Genomic DNA, 19,057 nt, shown 5'->3' on the forward strand with positions numbered 1-19,057 from the left:
TCTTTAGAAGTACAGTCAAACCTGTCTATAGCGGCCACCCAAGGGATACGGAAAAAGTGGCCGTTATAGACAGGTGGCCGCTATAGACAGGTAATCCAACTTTGTGTGCATTGCCTACATGTACATGTATCATCGTTGTATATACATGTACATTTATGTGTGTACGTATGCACACGTGTGTATCATGCATAGCACAATGCCGGTGTTTATGAAATTGTCGCACAGTACACTAGATGTAGCATGTGCACAGTCATGAATTAGTCCATTATTGTGACTGAATAAGTGATGAATGCAACGGTGGCGATCACTGAATGTTGCCCACAAATGACTGGCACAGCTAAAAAGCAGAAAAACACCCTGAATTATCAGCTCGGCTACGGCTCCATCGGGTTTTTGGCCGCTATAGACAGGTTAAAATCTACCGCGGGAAACAAAATTTGTGGCCGCTGGCCGCGTTAGACAGGTGGCCGCTATACACAGGGTCTTTAACATGGCTTTTCTCTCGGGGGGATTTTTCAGTGGCCGCTATAGACAGGTGGCCGCTATAGAGAGGTGGCCGCTAAGGCAGGTTTGACTGTATCTGGATATCTCATAGGCCCATTAACCCTATAAAGCCTAAGGGGGGGGGCACATTGTGCCTCCTACCATATTTTCGATTGCCACTCCTACACCCTTTACCCGATTTCAACCAAATTTGGTGACTTTTCCTAAAATCTTACTGCGAACATTTTGGTATAAAATTTAGCTATGTTTGATATTGCTGGTTGCCATGGCAACCGTAAACTGACAACCATGTTCGTCAGATTTTGCATGTTTTTCTGTTCCAATTACAAACAAGAATATAATACTGAATGAAATGTGGGTTTTCTTGGCTATAATTTGCTGAAGAACCAAAATGTTAAGTAATTATGGTTAAGAATTATCCTGAAATGGTCTTCTTATTATTTCCTTTATTTTTATATGACGTAGGCATCAAACAATAGACATACTAGAAATAATAAAAAATACAGCATTTCCAAAGACTACCCGTTTATTTTGTGTCATTTTCACACAAGCTTTCCCTGTAATATAACTTGTTGATCATAGGGGGATTATCAATCTGCAAACTCAAAATTCCAATATTATGGAAATGTTAAATGTGATACCAATATATGTACCTATCCCAAGCAATACATCAGAGGTTTAATATATTTCTATATATATTGTAATGAATAGCGCCCCCACATGCTGACCTTGAGAAATTTCAACCATAAAAAATAGTGATGGTTGACTTGCTTTTCCTTTGTGGCTAATATGAAAATGATTGATACAAAATAAAAGCATATATACTGGGGATAAAGAAATATAAAGAAAAATATGATTTTAGCATATATCCTATATATTTCTTTATATTTTGGTAATTAGCGCCCTCAATAGGTGACCTTGAGAAATTTCAAATGTTGGGTCATGTAGAGTATGAGTTGCTCTATCCATGTGCCAAATATGACGGTGATATATTACATAATAAAGAAGTTATAGGGGGCACAATGTGCCCCCCCCCCCCCCCCCCCGGGCCTGGAAGGGGTCAAAATAGCTTGGGCTTTATAGGGTTAAAGCTGCAAAAACATGAAGCCGCGGCGCCGCCATGTTACCAGGCACACTCTATGGGGACTTGCTCGCTTTTTCCAGCAAAGCCTGTCGCCAAGATCACGTGGCGTCGTGAGCTATATTATACGCAAGCGTATATATGGGCGATGCGCGTGGTTAAGATGGCGAAACGGCGGCTTCAAAGAAAATGACCGACGAGATATCGAGATATTTCCCCACAAAGCTCAATGGTGCACTTACGTGTAGACGATCTTGAAGTCGTCCCTTTCTTCCAGTATCTCGAATGTAGGCGACTTCTTATTCCACTTCCGCCTCTGTTCCGGATCGGTGAAGAACTCGAGCACTGGAATTAGGAAGCAAAGAAGAAACGTGGAGGGAGGTCTCGTGGTCACCTTTGAGGGACATTGAGACTGTGAAGACTATGGGTTCAAGCCTCCAGCAAACAATTCAATTCACTATGAAGCTTGACAGGGCAAGCTTTTTGCTGCGTAGGCACTATTCTGTCGAAACACTTACACTGCAAAAAGAGCGGTGTTAGATTTAACACGTGTCAATAGAGGACCACACCGGGACAGGTGTAGAAAGTACGCATTTATGATGTTGAAAAGTGTTCACCTGGCCCTTTCTGTTGTTAATTTGACACTGTAGTTAGTGATATATTGACACTACGCTGGTGTTAATTCAACAATGACACTGCATGGTGTTGATTTGATACTTCTAGTGTTAATGTCAATGGTATAACACCCGTCCAGCTTCAAAAGAAGACCACACAAACTGGTGTTACTGTGGTGTAAATGTGTCTACACCCTTTTTTTTTTTGGTCAAAAATCAAGTACTTTATCGGAAAATTTTTTATCGTCTTGTTGAAGTTCAAAATCAACAAGAAGAACAATAACTAAGAAACTATTCAAGAAACAATTTTATATTTTGAAGTGACACCAATCTGTTAATCTCACACCATAAATGAGCATCGGAAATTTAACACCAGCGCGGTGTTTCATATTTAACACCGAACTTTTTGCAGTGTAGAATTTTGAAATTCCCCAAACTTTCTTATGTCCGACACTGACGAATATTCTCACCCTTCTGATTCCAGTCTGTTTGTGAAAGTCACATTGAACATGGCACGAAACCCCACGTTGCATAAAAAGAACCTAAGTTCGAAATTAACTTTTTTTTTTACTGATCTGAAACATAAACATACCGTCACTTTGATCCCTTTTTATTATTCAAATGGATATCTAATTCCAATTATCAACTTGAATATTCTTTGGGGAACAATAGAAGTTGAATTTGAATTTCAAATTTCAAATGTGAAGGACTTACCTTTATCAGCGGGGATGCCTGCAAAGTCCATGGAGGCCTGTAGTTGGAAATAGAAAGAGATGTACAAAGAGTAAGAGTTAGCGAATGTATAGATACTTGAGGTTATCAAACTTTTATGCTTTTATATTACGTAATAATACATACACATACATAAAGAGTTCAAAAGCAAAAACCGATATACGTATCAATTTTTTAGGGGAATACTTTATATTGAGAAATGGTAGTTTTGCTCGTATCTTTGTAATTGAGGGGCGTTATAAAAATAACCAACAGCATTGAGAACGGCAGTTTCTTACGAAGATGCACACGGGATTGCATAGTAATTTCATAATGTGAATCCAAGGCGTTGTGTGGAGAGAGGGATGCTAAAACGTTTCCATTTAAAAAAACTTCATGATGTTTTTACTTTTGTTTCAACTGATTGACATGTATACATGCACTGCCTTTAAGTTGATGTAATGGCATCATTGCACACTGTCAGCGTGCAAACATCACAGAAAATTCCATTTCATTGGTACAGCGAGCGCCATGCCGCCTGTAAATGATAGCTTACAAATGAAAAGGGGAAATGTTTTCCACCCATAAAACACGTCGTCCGCAGCCGCCTTAATGTAACCTGGCATGTATTTTTGTGCGTCTGTGTGCTATCGTGGCATTACCAGAATTATTACCATAATCAGTTCCGTCATACCATACGTCATTCATTAAATTCATATTATTAAAGACGCGCATCTGCAGAAGAATCCATCATCGGCATCAAAATAATATCCAAGTAGAATCTCATCAATTATTTCTGATAGAATGATCACATTAAATTGATCACGGGAATGTCCTTGTGCAGAAAGTTTCACAATTACTACATACGCCTTTAATGGGGGTGTCGGTCGCTATACGTAACACATTTTCAAATTATGAAAACCTGTACACATTGTTGTCACCTACATCGACCGCCACACACATTACACACACAGCCAAATCCGCCACACACTTTATACACACACACAGCCATATACACACAATATGCAGCGAGAGAAATTTACACTGTTCGCCATGCGTTCATCCTTGTGACAGAAAGTTTTCTGACGCGCACTACATTCTTCGCACGTGTTCATGGATCGGGGTTTCCCCCGGTAAACTCTGATATTTTTTTCCCCCAACGATGATCAGCTGCGCCTTTGCCAATAAAGAGCGTCGGCGTCAATATTGACGATCATTAGCACAGATATCGCGATCTTGGCCTTGGAACCCGTCCCGCGATATTACCGATCAAAATCGGTGTTAATCAACAGCTTTAGTCGGATGGTCCCACGTGATCCCTCGCTCGATAACTCGATCGTTATGTTTTTACGAACGGGTTGTTGACCCGGATTTAAGATATGTCATTACGCGTTGAAAGGGTCTCTTCATCAACACCTCTCTGTCGATGAGAAGCTAGTCTTGCTTGTTTCAGACCTTACCGTGCAGGATGCCAAGTTTACCATAGGTTTTCCCCTTAAATTCTTTTCTTAAGCAGTTTTCATGTGTGTGTTGACGGTTGGATTTGATTTTGCCGCACACTCGAGCAGTTACAGTATACAGGCAGTCTTATTCTTTCATGATTAGTGACTTCAAACAAGCTAAATCTAGTTCAAGTGAAGCATGTAGGCCTACTTTTGCTTTTTTTTTCCTCATAGAAAAAAAAAATCCCCAACATAATCTTAGTTTAACGAAGAATGAGATTTTCATAGTGATATTTCACAGTATGAGTTCATGACAAGCCGACAATCACCACAAAATTGTTTTTATATGAGTAGCGATTTTTCATCTTCTCAACTAAGATCTGAAATAATAATGTGCAGCTCTGCACAACATTCCTCCTACTAGTTGAAACAGAAAATCAATTTGGGAATTTTACTTCTAATGTCATTTTTCAGCAAGTCTTGAAGCTAAAAAGACTACAACAAACAAACAAAAAACAAACAAAAACAAACAAAGAAACAAGCAAACGTAATTAACATTCTTGTCGTGCACATCGCAGAGGATGGTACTCAAATGCGTCATCAGTTACGCAACCACAGGCAAACCTTGCACTGATTCCAGTACTCTCCCAGCGCTATGCAGCAATGCTTTACAAAATAGACGCCCCTAGCTGTGTCTATGTGATACAGACACAGACACACACAACATACTTCAATGATTACATTTACACATATTAAGTGATTTGAAGTACAAAGATTGTATATTACGACGGCTCTTACAGATACAGAATCTGGCATGCTACATGACCAGTGATGACCGCACGGCAAGTTATACATGAAGGACAAGTGTTTTGAAATACTGTTGAAGTGTCGCTGCTTCATTCCTTTTCCACTGGATCTTGCCCGATGTTTCATATCGAGACGTTGAAATGAAACTATCTGAGCGTAAATTGAGGATTTTATTGGTTTCCTGATGCTGTAATACCCATACAAACTGGTCAATTGAATGGATGGCATGCGTCCCAGAAATTTTAGCAACCCTTTAGACCGTCAGCTATGGAAAGCGGCCACAGTACATTCTGAATTCAATGTCATGGCCGCCTATTAGGTGCTGTAGAATGTCAGATATACTAGCGGAACGACATCATGTGAATCGTTCCCCTACCGGCAGACATTTAACGATTTAAAGTCATCGTCAAACTACATTAATAGAATTTGATCTTTTCTCAATTTCATATGACTTTGTCTTATCTTCTCGGTGTTTCAGGGAAAGGAAGTTCCGTCGGAGAAAGGGGAGTATAGCCTCGAACTAACAATAATGATTCTTGAGAATATCAAAACATCAAGGTTAACATTACGAAAAGGGGAACTTTACACGCAGCAAGTATAGTAAGAAGAGAAAGCGAACATGTCGCGATGGACAAAGAACATTAGGGATGCCATAGATCTAGAGTTTCTTGAGTGTCTGCTGGTAGCAGTCTGTCTATACAAATCTGTCTGTCTGTCTGTCTGACTCTCTCTCTCTCTCTATCTCTCTTTCTCTGTCTGTCTCTTTCTCTTTTTCTCTAGTCTGATCTATAATGCCATGTCATGAAAAAAAGTGTACTGATCCAGCGAAGGAAACAGGGACAAGGGACAGGAACAAGATACAGCAGTGAGTTAATATTATAGGCCTAATATAAGAATATTACGTTGAAAACGTTGAAATAGATAAATAGATACAAAGATGAGAAAGAGAGAGAAAAGAAGAGATAGATATATTGATAATATATAGATATGTAGATGATAGATAGGGAGATGAAGATATGAATAAGTAGATTAATAGATTATGATAATGTTTATGGATTAGAGATACATTGATTGTTAAAGAGAAAAATAGACAGCTGATAGACGTAAAGATGATATAGAGCAGAATGCATATTGTGATAGATAAATATATAAATGACAGATAGAAAGATATATAAATAGATAGAGGCCTACATATATATACATGATTATAGAGAAGTATAGATAAATGATTAGATATATAGATGATTAAGAGGAAGATGAATATAACTATAGAGATGATAAATAGAAAATAAAATAGGTAGATGAAATAAGACAATAGATAGGTAAGTATATAAATAGATATCACTGACAGCTAGATAGATAGTAGGCCCAAGGGATAGAGAGAGAGAGAGAGAGAGAGAGAGAGAGAGAAAGAGAGAAAGGAAGAGAGAGAGAGAGAGAGAGAGAGAGAGAGGGAGAGACAGGTGGATGATGAGGGAAGGAGGCCAGGAAGAGAGGGAAGAAATTTGGGCGGAAAAAGGATGATATCGCCCACGTGTAATATGAACTGCTCTACCTCCTCGCAAATACCCCCAATGCCTTAACCCCGTTCTACTTGGTTTTTGCGTTCAATCCAATATTGGCCGAAGCAAGCATCTCCATTCGTTTATGTAAATGACATGCGCACAGCCAAGCACGCTACGACACGTAAAAAATCCCATATATTCGCTGGGTGGGGTGGTTGGTCTTCCCTAGCCCTCGCTTCGGCGAGAATTCGTGATCTATCACCTTGAATTCATCGTGATCATGAACCCTCGTGTAATATATATTCACCAACGGCTGCTTCTGGATATGAACAGTTTTTAAGCACTGCAGGCAAGTATTAAAAGACTACCATGAAGAAAAAACAGGAACAACAACTGTGGAATACGACGATGATGAGTCAATGCAGCATGTATCAATAAAGGGTCTAGATCATGAGACTACACTGATCTCGTGGCCTGAATTTGACCCGCGAGTGAAGGGCGCCGTTCTTCAAAATGCGAGCTTTTGGAGGCAGGTTTTCACCTCCCCATGCACGGCGGTTTAATACTATGTAGCCTATGGTATACTGCCAGACTCACTCACACCTGTACCTGCAGCACCTGTTATGCGAACTCCCGCACAAATTAGACTGGCACGTGATACAAAGTGTGCAATTCCACAGTCTCGCTTCAAGGCGTTTTTACATACAGCTCACGCATATCAGAAGCTGTTTAAACGTCCGGTGTTCCCACGACGCTTACTCGTAGTAACGTCATCGCTTTAATCACTTCTTCGGTAGTTTCCTGAGAGCAACGACTAATTACACGTCTGATTAGTGACAAACGATTCATAGTGCAAATATCTAATGTGTGTTTCTATTACTCATTATGATTCGTGAATACAAAGATAATGAATGACTGTGAATGGTTCGGAAACTTTTAATTACTTATGATACATACATATACCTTGGGGTTTTTTTTCATATTCGCTCACGGTTAGTTGCAATAATACCTTGTAGCTCCTTTTCTATACATGAGTAAACACGTTTATTTCAAAAGAAATACAGATTAAGAGTGGATGGAGAATTTTGATTCCCTATGATGGCCGTAAAGATTCATCCAAACCTGCACAAAATGATAAACATCGGATTAACGCATCTTTTCTTCACCTCTACGTACCGTAATCAGAGTGCTCATAATAACACTCCATTGTTAACAATGTTATGAGACTGCATACTGCAGCTGCATTGGTCCAGAAACCAATGTTGTGCATGCATACGAAGGTCGATAAAGACCAACACAGATTTCTTTTTGGTCGTGTATTTGTCCGAATGTCTTAGCAAAATTGTTCAAACGCTAGTTGCAAACGACCAAACTTTCGATGGTCTTCTATTCTACGCCGAGCGACTAAAATAATTGAGACAGTAGGTTAACATCTACACACGATAACTCCGTAATCGTCTCCATGTGTGCTAGCACGCCACCACCGACCTCTTTTGTCGCAGTTGTGGCAATATATTGCGCATCAGCTCGATCGTATCCACCCACGCACACATGGACGTACGGCGCCGCGTATATATAACGTGGCAGAATGATGCATACTGAGTCACTAATTATTCTCGCCTCACCTATATTGCACACGCCCGAGAAAACACGTGTCCTTTAAATTGCAGCCCTAATTAAGTACACACATTCATGGTCGTTTAACCTCGATTTCTAGATAGAACGAGGTACGACTTCTGCACATTCCATGACGAAGCCACATTCTATAGGCATTTCTCGGAACTTGACTACTTCTTTAGTGAGCATGTTTTATTGGTGTGTTTTTTTTTGGACCCAGTATATAGACTGCAGCCTCCTTGCCACCCTTATTTCTGTCTGTCATTTCTTTTTTCCATTTTCATTAATACAATCGTGTTAGTTTGTCATGTTAATTTCGGCATTCCTCTTCCTCCAGAGAAAGATAATAGAAATCCGAATACATAATTCTTTCTCATATTTCATTTATCCTTCTCGATCATTAAAAAGAAAATCTCGCCTTTGATTTGCATTGGAAACAAGCGAGAAGATAGCGACAAAGCCTGTCTGTATAGGCTGCTACATTCTTCATGTGTAAAGCGCTGTGGAGTTAACAATATAATCAAGTAAATGTTGTGTGATTCTAATACATGTATACAGGAATGCACGCACGGCAACTAAGTGATTATTAACATGCAGCTATTCGTATGTGACGCAATGAAATGCTTTGATACTGCATGGTACTGATTGTGGATACGGCTAAGCGTAACCTTGTAAACACCAAATACCTAAGAGCATTATTGTCTTTAATCACTTGGCTTTACAGTCGGTGGTTGTCTGTGAGGGTTAAGCTTGTAAAAAATATCGACTATGTGTGTATTTAGCTCGCAACAAGGCGGTAAAGGCCTTTTTGGGTTATACTCCCTCAGTATTTCTATCTTTTGTTTTGGTTTACTTTTTGTAATACAAACAGAAAACAAAAACAAGTAAGCACGAATGTGTCTATAACCACTGCAAATTTTATGAAGTGCCCTAAAACATGCACACACACGCGCGTGCAAAAAGCAATGTTGTCAACTAAAATTTGCTTCAGTGTGTTTACGTACTAAAAATATCATTTCCGCGTGGGAGTTAGGCATGTAGGTCCAGTTTCGGATTCGTGTCAATACTGGAGAGTGTCATATACGACACATTTTCTTTTACGATTGTTTGGAAAAGGAAGATTTTGCTATCCACAAACTCTCAGCAGTGTCTGATAAAGCTCGTCTATCGTTCTGGGACAGTTAATGTGTTCGCCTTTCCTTATGCTTACATGAGTATTATACTGCTACACAGACTAAGGGAGTGAATTAAAGAAATTAATTTTTGTGATTAAAATCGTGCATCTTCCTCAGCTTTGCATGGCACATGTCACATGTCATGGAATATTACCTGGCAAAAATTACAGTTTTTGATGAATTGGGTTGATCTAAAGTTGATCAATATCATTGAAAAGTATAACATGTTGTATGTCTGTGGAGTGAAGTCACAGCTTCTCTTTTCTTATTTTCACGAACCACCCCTCCCGCGATGACAGGCAAATCCCTACTCTTTATAGTGGACGATTCCGCATTTCTGTATAGCATAAAAGTAAACATTAAAGATATTGTAAGTGATCCATGTAACACATGCAATTAATTTCAATAATAACAAAACCACTCGGTGTAATGCAAATACGGAAATGATCACATTAATGTGCCCGCAGATACGGCTCATGTTACGATTATTTTTGACGCCTGAACACGCTCCTACAAAAAGTACAGAGAAAAACAAGAACGGAATTCTACCAGTAACGAATTACGCTTTATGTATGTCATGTCCTTATAATTTTTGAATGTCCTAAATTAAAGTGAGTGCGACATGCCTCGAAATTCCTTAAAGAAATACTGAATCCCGCACTCAAGAGGGCGCTCTTGTATGCATATTCTGCCATCAGTTCCGAATGTCCGATTTAACAATTTCGTACGGCCCTCTACAAATAAATCTCCGGTCTGTACGCGTGCCTTGAAACTATCGGCGAGATTTTGATAAAAGCACGAAAACATGATCTACAACTCATTATTTAAAGTACCAAAACTACAAGAGGACACTCTCCATTTAATTGTCACACATTTCATGATTATTATGTATTTTTTTTCGTATATATGATGTATTTTTATCGTTTTTTAGGGGATGGAAATGCACTGATTGGGAGCTTTGGAAAGACATGGACAAGGAAAAAAAGTATCTGACTCTCATATCTTAAGACACTCACATGTAGCCGCGCACACACCCACGCATATCCGTTGTAGCACCGATTTTTACTTGGCAAGCCAAAATCAAGTTTGACAGAAATTCGAAAACCCATATCGTATCGGCGAAAAAGAGAGAGAGAGAGAGAGAGAGAGAGAGAGAAAGACAGACAGAGGGAGATCGTGTGTGTTTATGGGGGGGGGGGGAGGAGGTAAGCTATGGGGAAGAGGCGGTGGGGGGAATGTATGCTAAAACCCTATCATTTACACGACGAAGAATCGGGCGACTCACGATCATTCAATCCACAGAAGTAAACTGCGCCGTTCCGCCACCAACTGTCGTTTAGTCTGGTTGCGTCTGAGCGTAGTTCTTTAACAGTCCCAGCAGCTCTCTCAGCCACTCATCTCATTTTCTCTCTCGCTTCCTGTTCTTTACTCATCAATTTCTCTGTCTCCCTCTCCCGTTCACTCTTCACCCCCCCCCCCCCACTCTCTCTCTTTCTCTCTCTCTTTCTCACTCACTGACATTGTCCAGACTTTTGACTTAAGGCCAATGACGAATCCCGAAATCGGTTTGGGCTTACGTGTCCATGTGACCCAGATATCATCGTACCATGGCAATTGAAAACTATGGACGTACCTTACTCAAGAGAGCAGGGGAAAATTGTTTGCTATTTGGAGTCGTTTCCCGATCAGCACAAGGTGAAGCACACAAACAAATATAAAAATGAGTGCAATAAATCAGAAGAAATTGATTGGAGTAGACAAATAAGAGGTTAATACGACGAGCCACTGAAGACTGCAGACAAGAAGTTACCTTAAAAGAGGAAGGATCCATCTGATTCATCAAGAACACTAACACTCGCCAATGTTTTTTTTTCTGTATTTCTATTTACCTTTTTTACCATTTGGCTTACCATAGACAAAATAATGATAATGATAATAATAATAATGACAATAATGATAATAATAACGATATAATAATGATGATAATGATAATGATAGTAATGATAATAATAATAATGACAATAATAACGATATAATAATGATGATAATAATGATAATGATAGGCTCTACTGTTTAGACATGGTCAGCATGGAGGCTTATTTGATGCTATAGGATTTATGCAGAGAAACAAGGAATTAACGAAGTACTGTTCAGCTCGTTCTCTGTGATCAGTAGACAAGACTTACAATAGGTTTGCAGACATTTTAATCATCACACACACACACATACACACACACACACACACACCGTGGCTTTGCGTTTTACGATCACTCGCCTTTTTTTTTCTCTCCTTTTATGCATTCGCTTCGCGTTTTTCCCCCCAAAGAATCCCGTTCCCCGCCCCCTCAGGCGTAATATATGACAACGTCTTGAAGATATGCTAATTTTTGTCTGCCTCGGCGCGGTTAAATGCATAGAAGACTGGGAGGAGAGATCCAGCGTCTAGTGCACAGGGCGGGATTCAATGCTAATCATGGTGTATCGTTGGGTTATTATAGCCTTAGTGCAAGGAAAGGAAGGTTTATTTCCCAATCTAGCTTCAGCTATTGAGACATTGATCTCTTATATCAATCCGGCACTCTCTCCGAACTTCTGCTGAGCAATGACGAGAGGAACAAAAGTCAAATCCCCAGACATAAAAGAAACATAGACAATGACACTCAAGGAAGGTGACATAGAAACGTGATTTAAAAACAAAACAAGATGGGAAATACTGTATACATTTATATCAAAAGGTCTTAAAAATGCACCAGGAAGGAAAGCCGGGCAAAAACAAACAAACAAACAAACAAACAAACAAACAAACAAACAAACAAATAAACTTCACGCCCAAGCAAGCTAGTAACACCTGTTTTAGCGCATCCTTATTTGTCTTCACATAAAATGCGGCGAAGTTGAGAATTATTGCTGCTAATCGTCTTACTATTAGTTGTTATAATAGAGAGGATTAATGTGTGTAGGAACAACACCTTCCATTATCTGCGACGTGCAACACTTCCCTGGCACGTACTAATGATCCTTTTCTCTCTCTTTTTTTTTTTTCTTCTTTCTTTTCTCTCTGCTAAGTGGTCTGAGTACATGGAATACGCATTTTCGCGGGAGTCTAGTCCGTACCAGCGTATCTCGCGTATTCAGTCAAGCATGTTATGCCAGAAAATGTCAACGTGCTTAGCATAATGCGGCGCATCATTATTCTAGTGTTGTAAAGACCATCCTTCTCCCTCACCCCTCTTTCTCTCTCCCTTCACCCCCCCCCCCCCCTCCCTCTCTTTGCTCGTAGCTGTCTGGGGTCTCGCCCCGTCGAGCGCCCGTAAATGACTTGTCTGTCAAGAAGAAAATACAAAGGTGTGACGTTGAGGGGGTGGGTGAGTTTCGCAGCCGGCGGTGACGAAGAACCGACGACGGTGCACCGCCGGTGACTACCCTCCTCCGAAGGGGATGGCGTAATAAATTGCGCGTTGATACCCGAAGTGACGATGGCCCCAGCATTTCTTTGCGTGGTAATCTGCGGCACGGCGTAGCGGTCAATGGCAGCGCGCGTTAAATCAATGGAGGCTATAAATAAATACACCCCAACATTGTGGATTCCTGTCAAGTTCGTATAATGCTCCGTAAAGTGCCTTCGTATGTAAATACTGCGTGAAAAATCGTGACTGCCAAAACGGGTAGGCTCAAGCATGCAGTGTTCTCAGTACGACGATAAGAAGGACGGAAAGAAAGATACACTGGAAGTAAAATCATTTGCAGAAGTAAAAGTTGTGGTAGTAGTAGTCGTAGTCGCAGTCTGATATAGGGCCGGCGCCGCGTTTTGATTAAAATGGGGGGGGGGGGGGGGGGGGGGGCAGTTTATGTTTTCGTGCTACTTCCGGGTTTCATCACCTGACAAGCAGAAAAAAAAACCCTTTCAGGCCAGTTTTCTGGTACAACTTCCGGAGTTCATCGGCTGCCAAGCAAAAACAAAAAAGTTTAACCACATTTTTCTATTGCCACTTCCGGGGTAAAAAAAAAGGGGGGTGGGTAAGTGCCTAAATCCTGTGTATTCCTACGTATTATAAAAAAGAAAAGTGGGGGCCCGAGGTGCCCCCCCCCCTCCCGTTGCACCGACCCTGGGATAGTAGTAGGGCCTAGTAGTAGTAGTAGTAGTAGTAGTAGTAGTAGTAGTAGTAGTAGTAGTAGTAGTAGCAGTAGCAGTAGCAGTGTAGTATATCGTAGGAGCAATAACTATGGAAGGATAGTGGTAGCGGTGGTATAGAACGTATGGAAACTGCAATTTGTTAAGGTCATTATCTTAATCTTGACACTCTATCATAAAATATGAATAGAAGGACGTGTGAATTAATCCATGGCCTATGGAAATGTATATTTTTTTTAAGTCCTATTAAAACAATATCTATTGGAAGTTCCAAGCCCCATGGCAAACGGGTTTGTAAGCAAAGAAAGATGGGTGGATTATTTCGCATAATAATTCCCATTACAATCTTTGAATCTGCTTCTCTTTTTCTTTACATCTCGAACGACAGAAAATTCTTGGAGAATTTTGCAAAGAAGACTGTGAGGACTGAAGATGATCTTCAGGAAATGAGATAGAGAGAAAGATATAAATATAGACAGAGAGAAATATATAATACAGAAAGAGAGAAATATATAATATAGACTAGAGAGAAATATACAAATATATGGAAAAAGACAAGAAATAGAAAAATAGGAAAAGAGGGAAAATGGCAGTGTTAGTGTGTGTAATGTGTGTGTGAGTGTGTATGTGGGAGTGTCATATGCAAGGAAAGAGAGAGAGAGAGAGAGAAAGAACAAGTGTGAGTACGTATGTCGGTTTTATGAGTGTGGTGTATGTGTGTGTGTGCGTGTGTGTGTGTGTGTGTGATAGATCGAAGGCGACTGCAAGAAAGACACAGGGAGAGATATGCAAAGAGCAAGAGGGAGAAAAAAATGGCGGTAAAAACACGTACATGAGTCCCTTGTGAAACACTGCGATACATCTTCATCAATAATTGTCTGTAGAGTGCAGTTGAGGGTCCCGGATGTGTGGGCGTCAAATTAATGGGAAACAGAACTGAAGTTAGCAACTTTTTATGTGTGATAGTCTCTTTCCTATGTACTTTTGTTCACTGCATCATGCATTGCATTATGAATTAAAAATCCGCTAAGACTAATAATGCATACAAGTCTATCTCTTCTCATTTTCTGCATTTTTCTGTTCAATGTGTTTTGTAGTTAACAGTTTTGCAATGTTTTTTTTTTGTCATAACTTGAGTCCCTCTTTTATATTGATGGCTAATTTGAGGTAAATCAAAGTGAAGTCCTATATTGCAGGTCAGGACGAAGTATGAAGTGGTGACTGTGAAGCTATTCAGAAGATTTATTATTTTTCGCACACAACAACACAATAGGGTTTGGAAGCGGAGACTAATCTTTCATTTGGAAGATCGTCATGAATATGAATCTCATTTCTGCCTCTGGGCTTTTGAGATTTTTTACGCGAACACGCCACGAATAAAGATGCACGCACGCAACACACACACACACACACACACACACACACACACACACACACACACACACACACGCACGCACACGCAGATGCCTTCGCAGAGAAGCAAAGCTAATGTGGCGTCCCGCTAACGAAAACATGGGCAGGACCCATGCAACCACTGCTCACACTGGTCACCAGACTGCGGGAGCCTGCAATAGCAACACAAGGGAGCGAACCGTGCTGTGAAAGAAGAAAATGCATGGCATATTTTCAGTGTGGGAAAGCGTCGTACGGGTCAGCATGCACGTACGCATTGCTGAGAGAAGGCCTGTACACACTCAACCATCGCTGCCCACAGAGAAGATATGTAATAATCCTGCTTATTGTGTCCAGGAAAAGGAATATAGAAAGAAATATGACAGTCGATTTGAGAGAGAGAAAGTAAAAGAGAGGGAGATAGGAGAGAAAGAGAGAGAGAGAATAGTATCTATACTTAGATTATTCGGGGGGGGGGGGGAATAGATACGAGAGTAGATTTCCAGTCATACAGAGAAAGTTAAACAATTAGTGAAATTGAAGTTGACACCCATATTTGAATTGTTCCAAGAATAGAAGAAACAATAGACGAGGCAGCTGATTTATAACTACATGAGGACTGAAAGAGCAGCAGAGAGAAATATACAGAGATAGATAGATAGATAGATAGATAGATGAATATATGAATATATAAATAGATGACAATAGATGATAGATAGATAGATAGATAGATAGATAGATAGATAGATAGATAGGGACGGAGAGATAGAGAAAGGGTGTAGGAAGAGAGAGGACTATTTATATCAATGCTTATAATCTGTTAATGGAAACATGTAGAAAGAAATAGACACTAAAATACACACGTTTACGTGGAAAGCACAATCGAGAAGGCGAAGCGACAGCCAAGAACGCGAGTTTCTTTAGATAGTCGCGACACGAATACCATTGACAGTAACATAAACAAAATCTAAAACCCAACGAACGCTGGGTTCTATTTATAATCGTCTTCTCCTGGTCGATTTCCAAGAAAAGGAAAAAGCAGAATAAAGATCAACATAAGAAGTGTGCCCGAAGCTGAAATCTACTTCTCAGAGAGGCCATTCATTTAGGTTTCTCTTTACACGAAAACTCGACGATGTACAACTCGATTCAAAATATCTCGCATGCTTACATTTCTCGCATGAGTCCGAATTCAATAAGAGTGAAATTGATTTATTTCCCTCCGTTTTCAGTGTGTGTCCTTTTTACTTTCCTGCTTTGACAAATCCGAGTGTTAACCTTTTCCGTGCCAGCGACTTTTTACGCTTTGTGCAACGCTATAGGGTTTTCTGTGCGAATCGGGACTTGAAGCGAAAAAAGGTTTATGAATAATTACAATAGAACATTGTATCATCACTATGTAGCACCCATACCACTAACACAGTAGAGTCAAAATGAGCGATGAAATAGTTTTGTCATATTTACATCTCTCTTATGATCTCTGTCCACTGCGCAGAGTTCGCTTGTTTTGCCTGCCCTTGATATATCATCTTCGACAGTCTTTATCAGCGTAAATGGTGAGTGGATTAGAAGGCGAACGGTCTGTTGATCATCTCACCCACCCTCTCTGTCTCCTTTCTTGCCATCTCCATGGTTACGGTATTTCGCGCCACTGCATCCAGTTTATCGTCTGACGTTACATATTAATCTTTGAGAGGATTTTTATCAATTTCCATTTTTGTATACCTGTGTGCATAAACATCTCACTCTCTGAGACGAAAGAAAAAGAGGTTTATTGGCATGCTATCCGCAAAAGGAGGTGAAGATATTAATATCTCGGCACAATCCTCTTATTTTCAGTGTAATCTCGTCCGAAGGTGGTTTTTATCATCACAATACCACAAGCCAGATCTTGTGTCTATACTAACAACACAGCACTTTGAAGTAGAGACGTACAGAGCTCTTTGAATTTTGCTTCATTTTCTTAGGATTCTCAAGTGCGTTTCACTCTCATACGACGTGAAGAAAAGGTCATTTAATCATGTAAAAAAAGTTATGTTATGTAAGAGTTAAACATTCTATCATGTTCACCAAGGAGACTTGTGGTATTTGAATAATCAATGCGCGGTAAACCATTTCGTTCGTTCGTTCTCAAACACATTGAAATGGGAAGGACTAAAACTCACGGAAGAAGGAATGTTCCTATGTATACTGTATTGTATTCTTTTTTTTTTTTTTACTTCCTGTCTTCAGTCATTGTGAGAACTTATGTTCTTGTCATCGTTATTGCTGACTTGTTTGCGTACAGCATAGACATAATGCAAAGGGGCTGGAAAGGTTTAGCTGTTCGTTGCATGCGGAACATGATCTAAATCTCAACCATCGCCACAACTTTGGTGTCAGATTGGCGTCATTTCACAAACGCATTATGACGTCAGTACTTTCATATCTTCAGTAGACATCTTGTCAGAGAGCACTTCACAATACGGGAATGATGTAACAGAATGATTGTACATGCAAAACACACAACTATTATGCTTGTCTTTGCCATTTGTTTGGTTTCGCCGATGGCATGTGAATGTCTCATGTGTGAATTCATGAATATGTGCGAGCTCAAGCGAAGTGTGTACGTGCGTGTGCGTGCTTGTATACTTTTGCTCGTATGTGTATAGTGGTGTATGTGTGAGTGTGTGCACAAATCTTGCCTTAAAAAACATTGCTTGTTTTCGTTCTCGGCTTGTCTGCTTTTCCGCATTTACTAGAGCCACCAACTATACATAATTAACCCCAACCAACAACAACAACATCACTAAAGGAAAAAAACAACAACAACTAAACGAAAACACTAAATTCTTCATCGTTTAATGATATAACTCAGATAGACTAGTCTATACGGGTCACTTCCCCGGGGAGAGGCAGCGCAGGACAACGCCGCCAGTGGACAGGTGTATTACTTTATAATCAGAAGGGCGTTCGTGCAGTCACAAATCAATGACATTAAGGACCTTGTGCTCGTGAAGGTAACTATTCACTGACTGCCGTAACCAGCAAAGAGCGCTCTTCAACTTTACTATCGCTGGGTGATGGGATTTTAAACCGTACTTAGTGTTGTCCTTCATCATTCCATATGTAGGAGAAAAAATAATGTTGAAGATTTTTCTTTCTTCACTGAACCTTTCTGCCATGTAAATGAAACTTCCAAACGCTTGAAATAAAATAACATTTCGCCACACGAATCATAAGAATTCATCATTCATTTTTTTTTTAATCTCAAACTCCACAAGAATTGTAATGACGTCGTCATCACATTGCAAATTCTCTTGCTTGGATTTCGATCTTCTTTTATCTTTTTTTTTTTCAAGATTTGCAAACCTGTCATTTCACTCGTGACATTCAAACTCTTATTCTAGCCAGAGAAAGAGAGAAAAATAGAGATAGCAATAGTATGTTTGTGAGAAATTCAAAAAATTAAAAAAAAAAAGATCCGTTTCAGAGCTTGCTCAAGCAACAACGCCAGCGACATTATAGAAAAAGATTAATCAGTTAATACTATAAGTTGGCAACAGTGCTCAGCTAGACCAATATGTACGTTGTTGTTGTTGTTGTTGCTGTTGTTGTTTTAGATAGAAAAAGAAATGAAGAGAGAAAAAAATGGGACCCTACTAAAAAATACTTTGCCCTGCTTTTGCATTTCAAGAGGAAAAATGAAAAAGTAAGAGAAATGGATGAGAAAAGGGCTTTCTTCTCTGCACTCCTTACGAAAAAAATTGAGATGGAAGTATACAACACATAAACAAAATAGGAAAGTTCTTCGTCGGTGTGTAATAAACAGAAACTGAAGAAATTAGAGTCATAATAAAAGCACCGCAGACGTTAAAAGAAAGAAAAAATGTCTCAAATGGTGTTTTCATTTGACTTCAATTATACGTAGATGGGTAAATGAATAGATAATGATATAAAAACAATAAATTGGCATTTGGTATTGCATCATTCTTTTGAGAATTAAAAAGATATATTATCCCCTGAATTTGTTGAGACGACTGAGAGAGGAGGCTAGTCATCAGGAATTGACATACAAAGCCCTGGGGTTTGTTAAAG

The 19,057-nt window shown here is 39.7% G+C and overlaps 1 protein-coding gene across 1 annotated transcript in view; it reads right to left on the reverse strand.

Annotated features, from left to right (window-relative positions):
• Positions 1-19,057, reverse strand: part of LOC139733731 (uncharacterized) — a 96,900-nt gene that overhangs the window by 13,882 nt on the left and 63,961 nt on the right. The window contains exons 2-3 of the mRNA XM_071644544.1: positions 2,914-2,950; positions 1,828-1,930 (exon numbers count right to left, since the gene is read on the reverse strand). Coding sequence (XP_071500645.1) covers positions 1,828-1,930; positions 2,914-2,950 — 140 coding nt within the window. The remainder of the gene's footprint in view (positions 1-1,827; positions 1,931-2,913; positions 2,951-19,057) is intronic.

Source organism: Diadema antillarum, unplaced genomic scaffold, assembly GCF_040938485.1.
Source record: "Diadema antillarum isolate AM-2024a unplaced genomic scaffold, OU_Dant_1.0 scf00000025, whole genome shotgun sequence".
NCBI lineage: Eukaryota > Metazoa > Echinodermata > Echinoidea > Diadematoida > Diadematidae > Diadema > Diadema antillarum.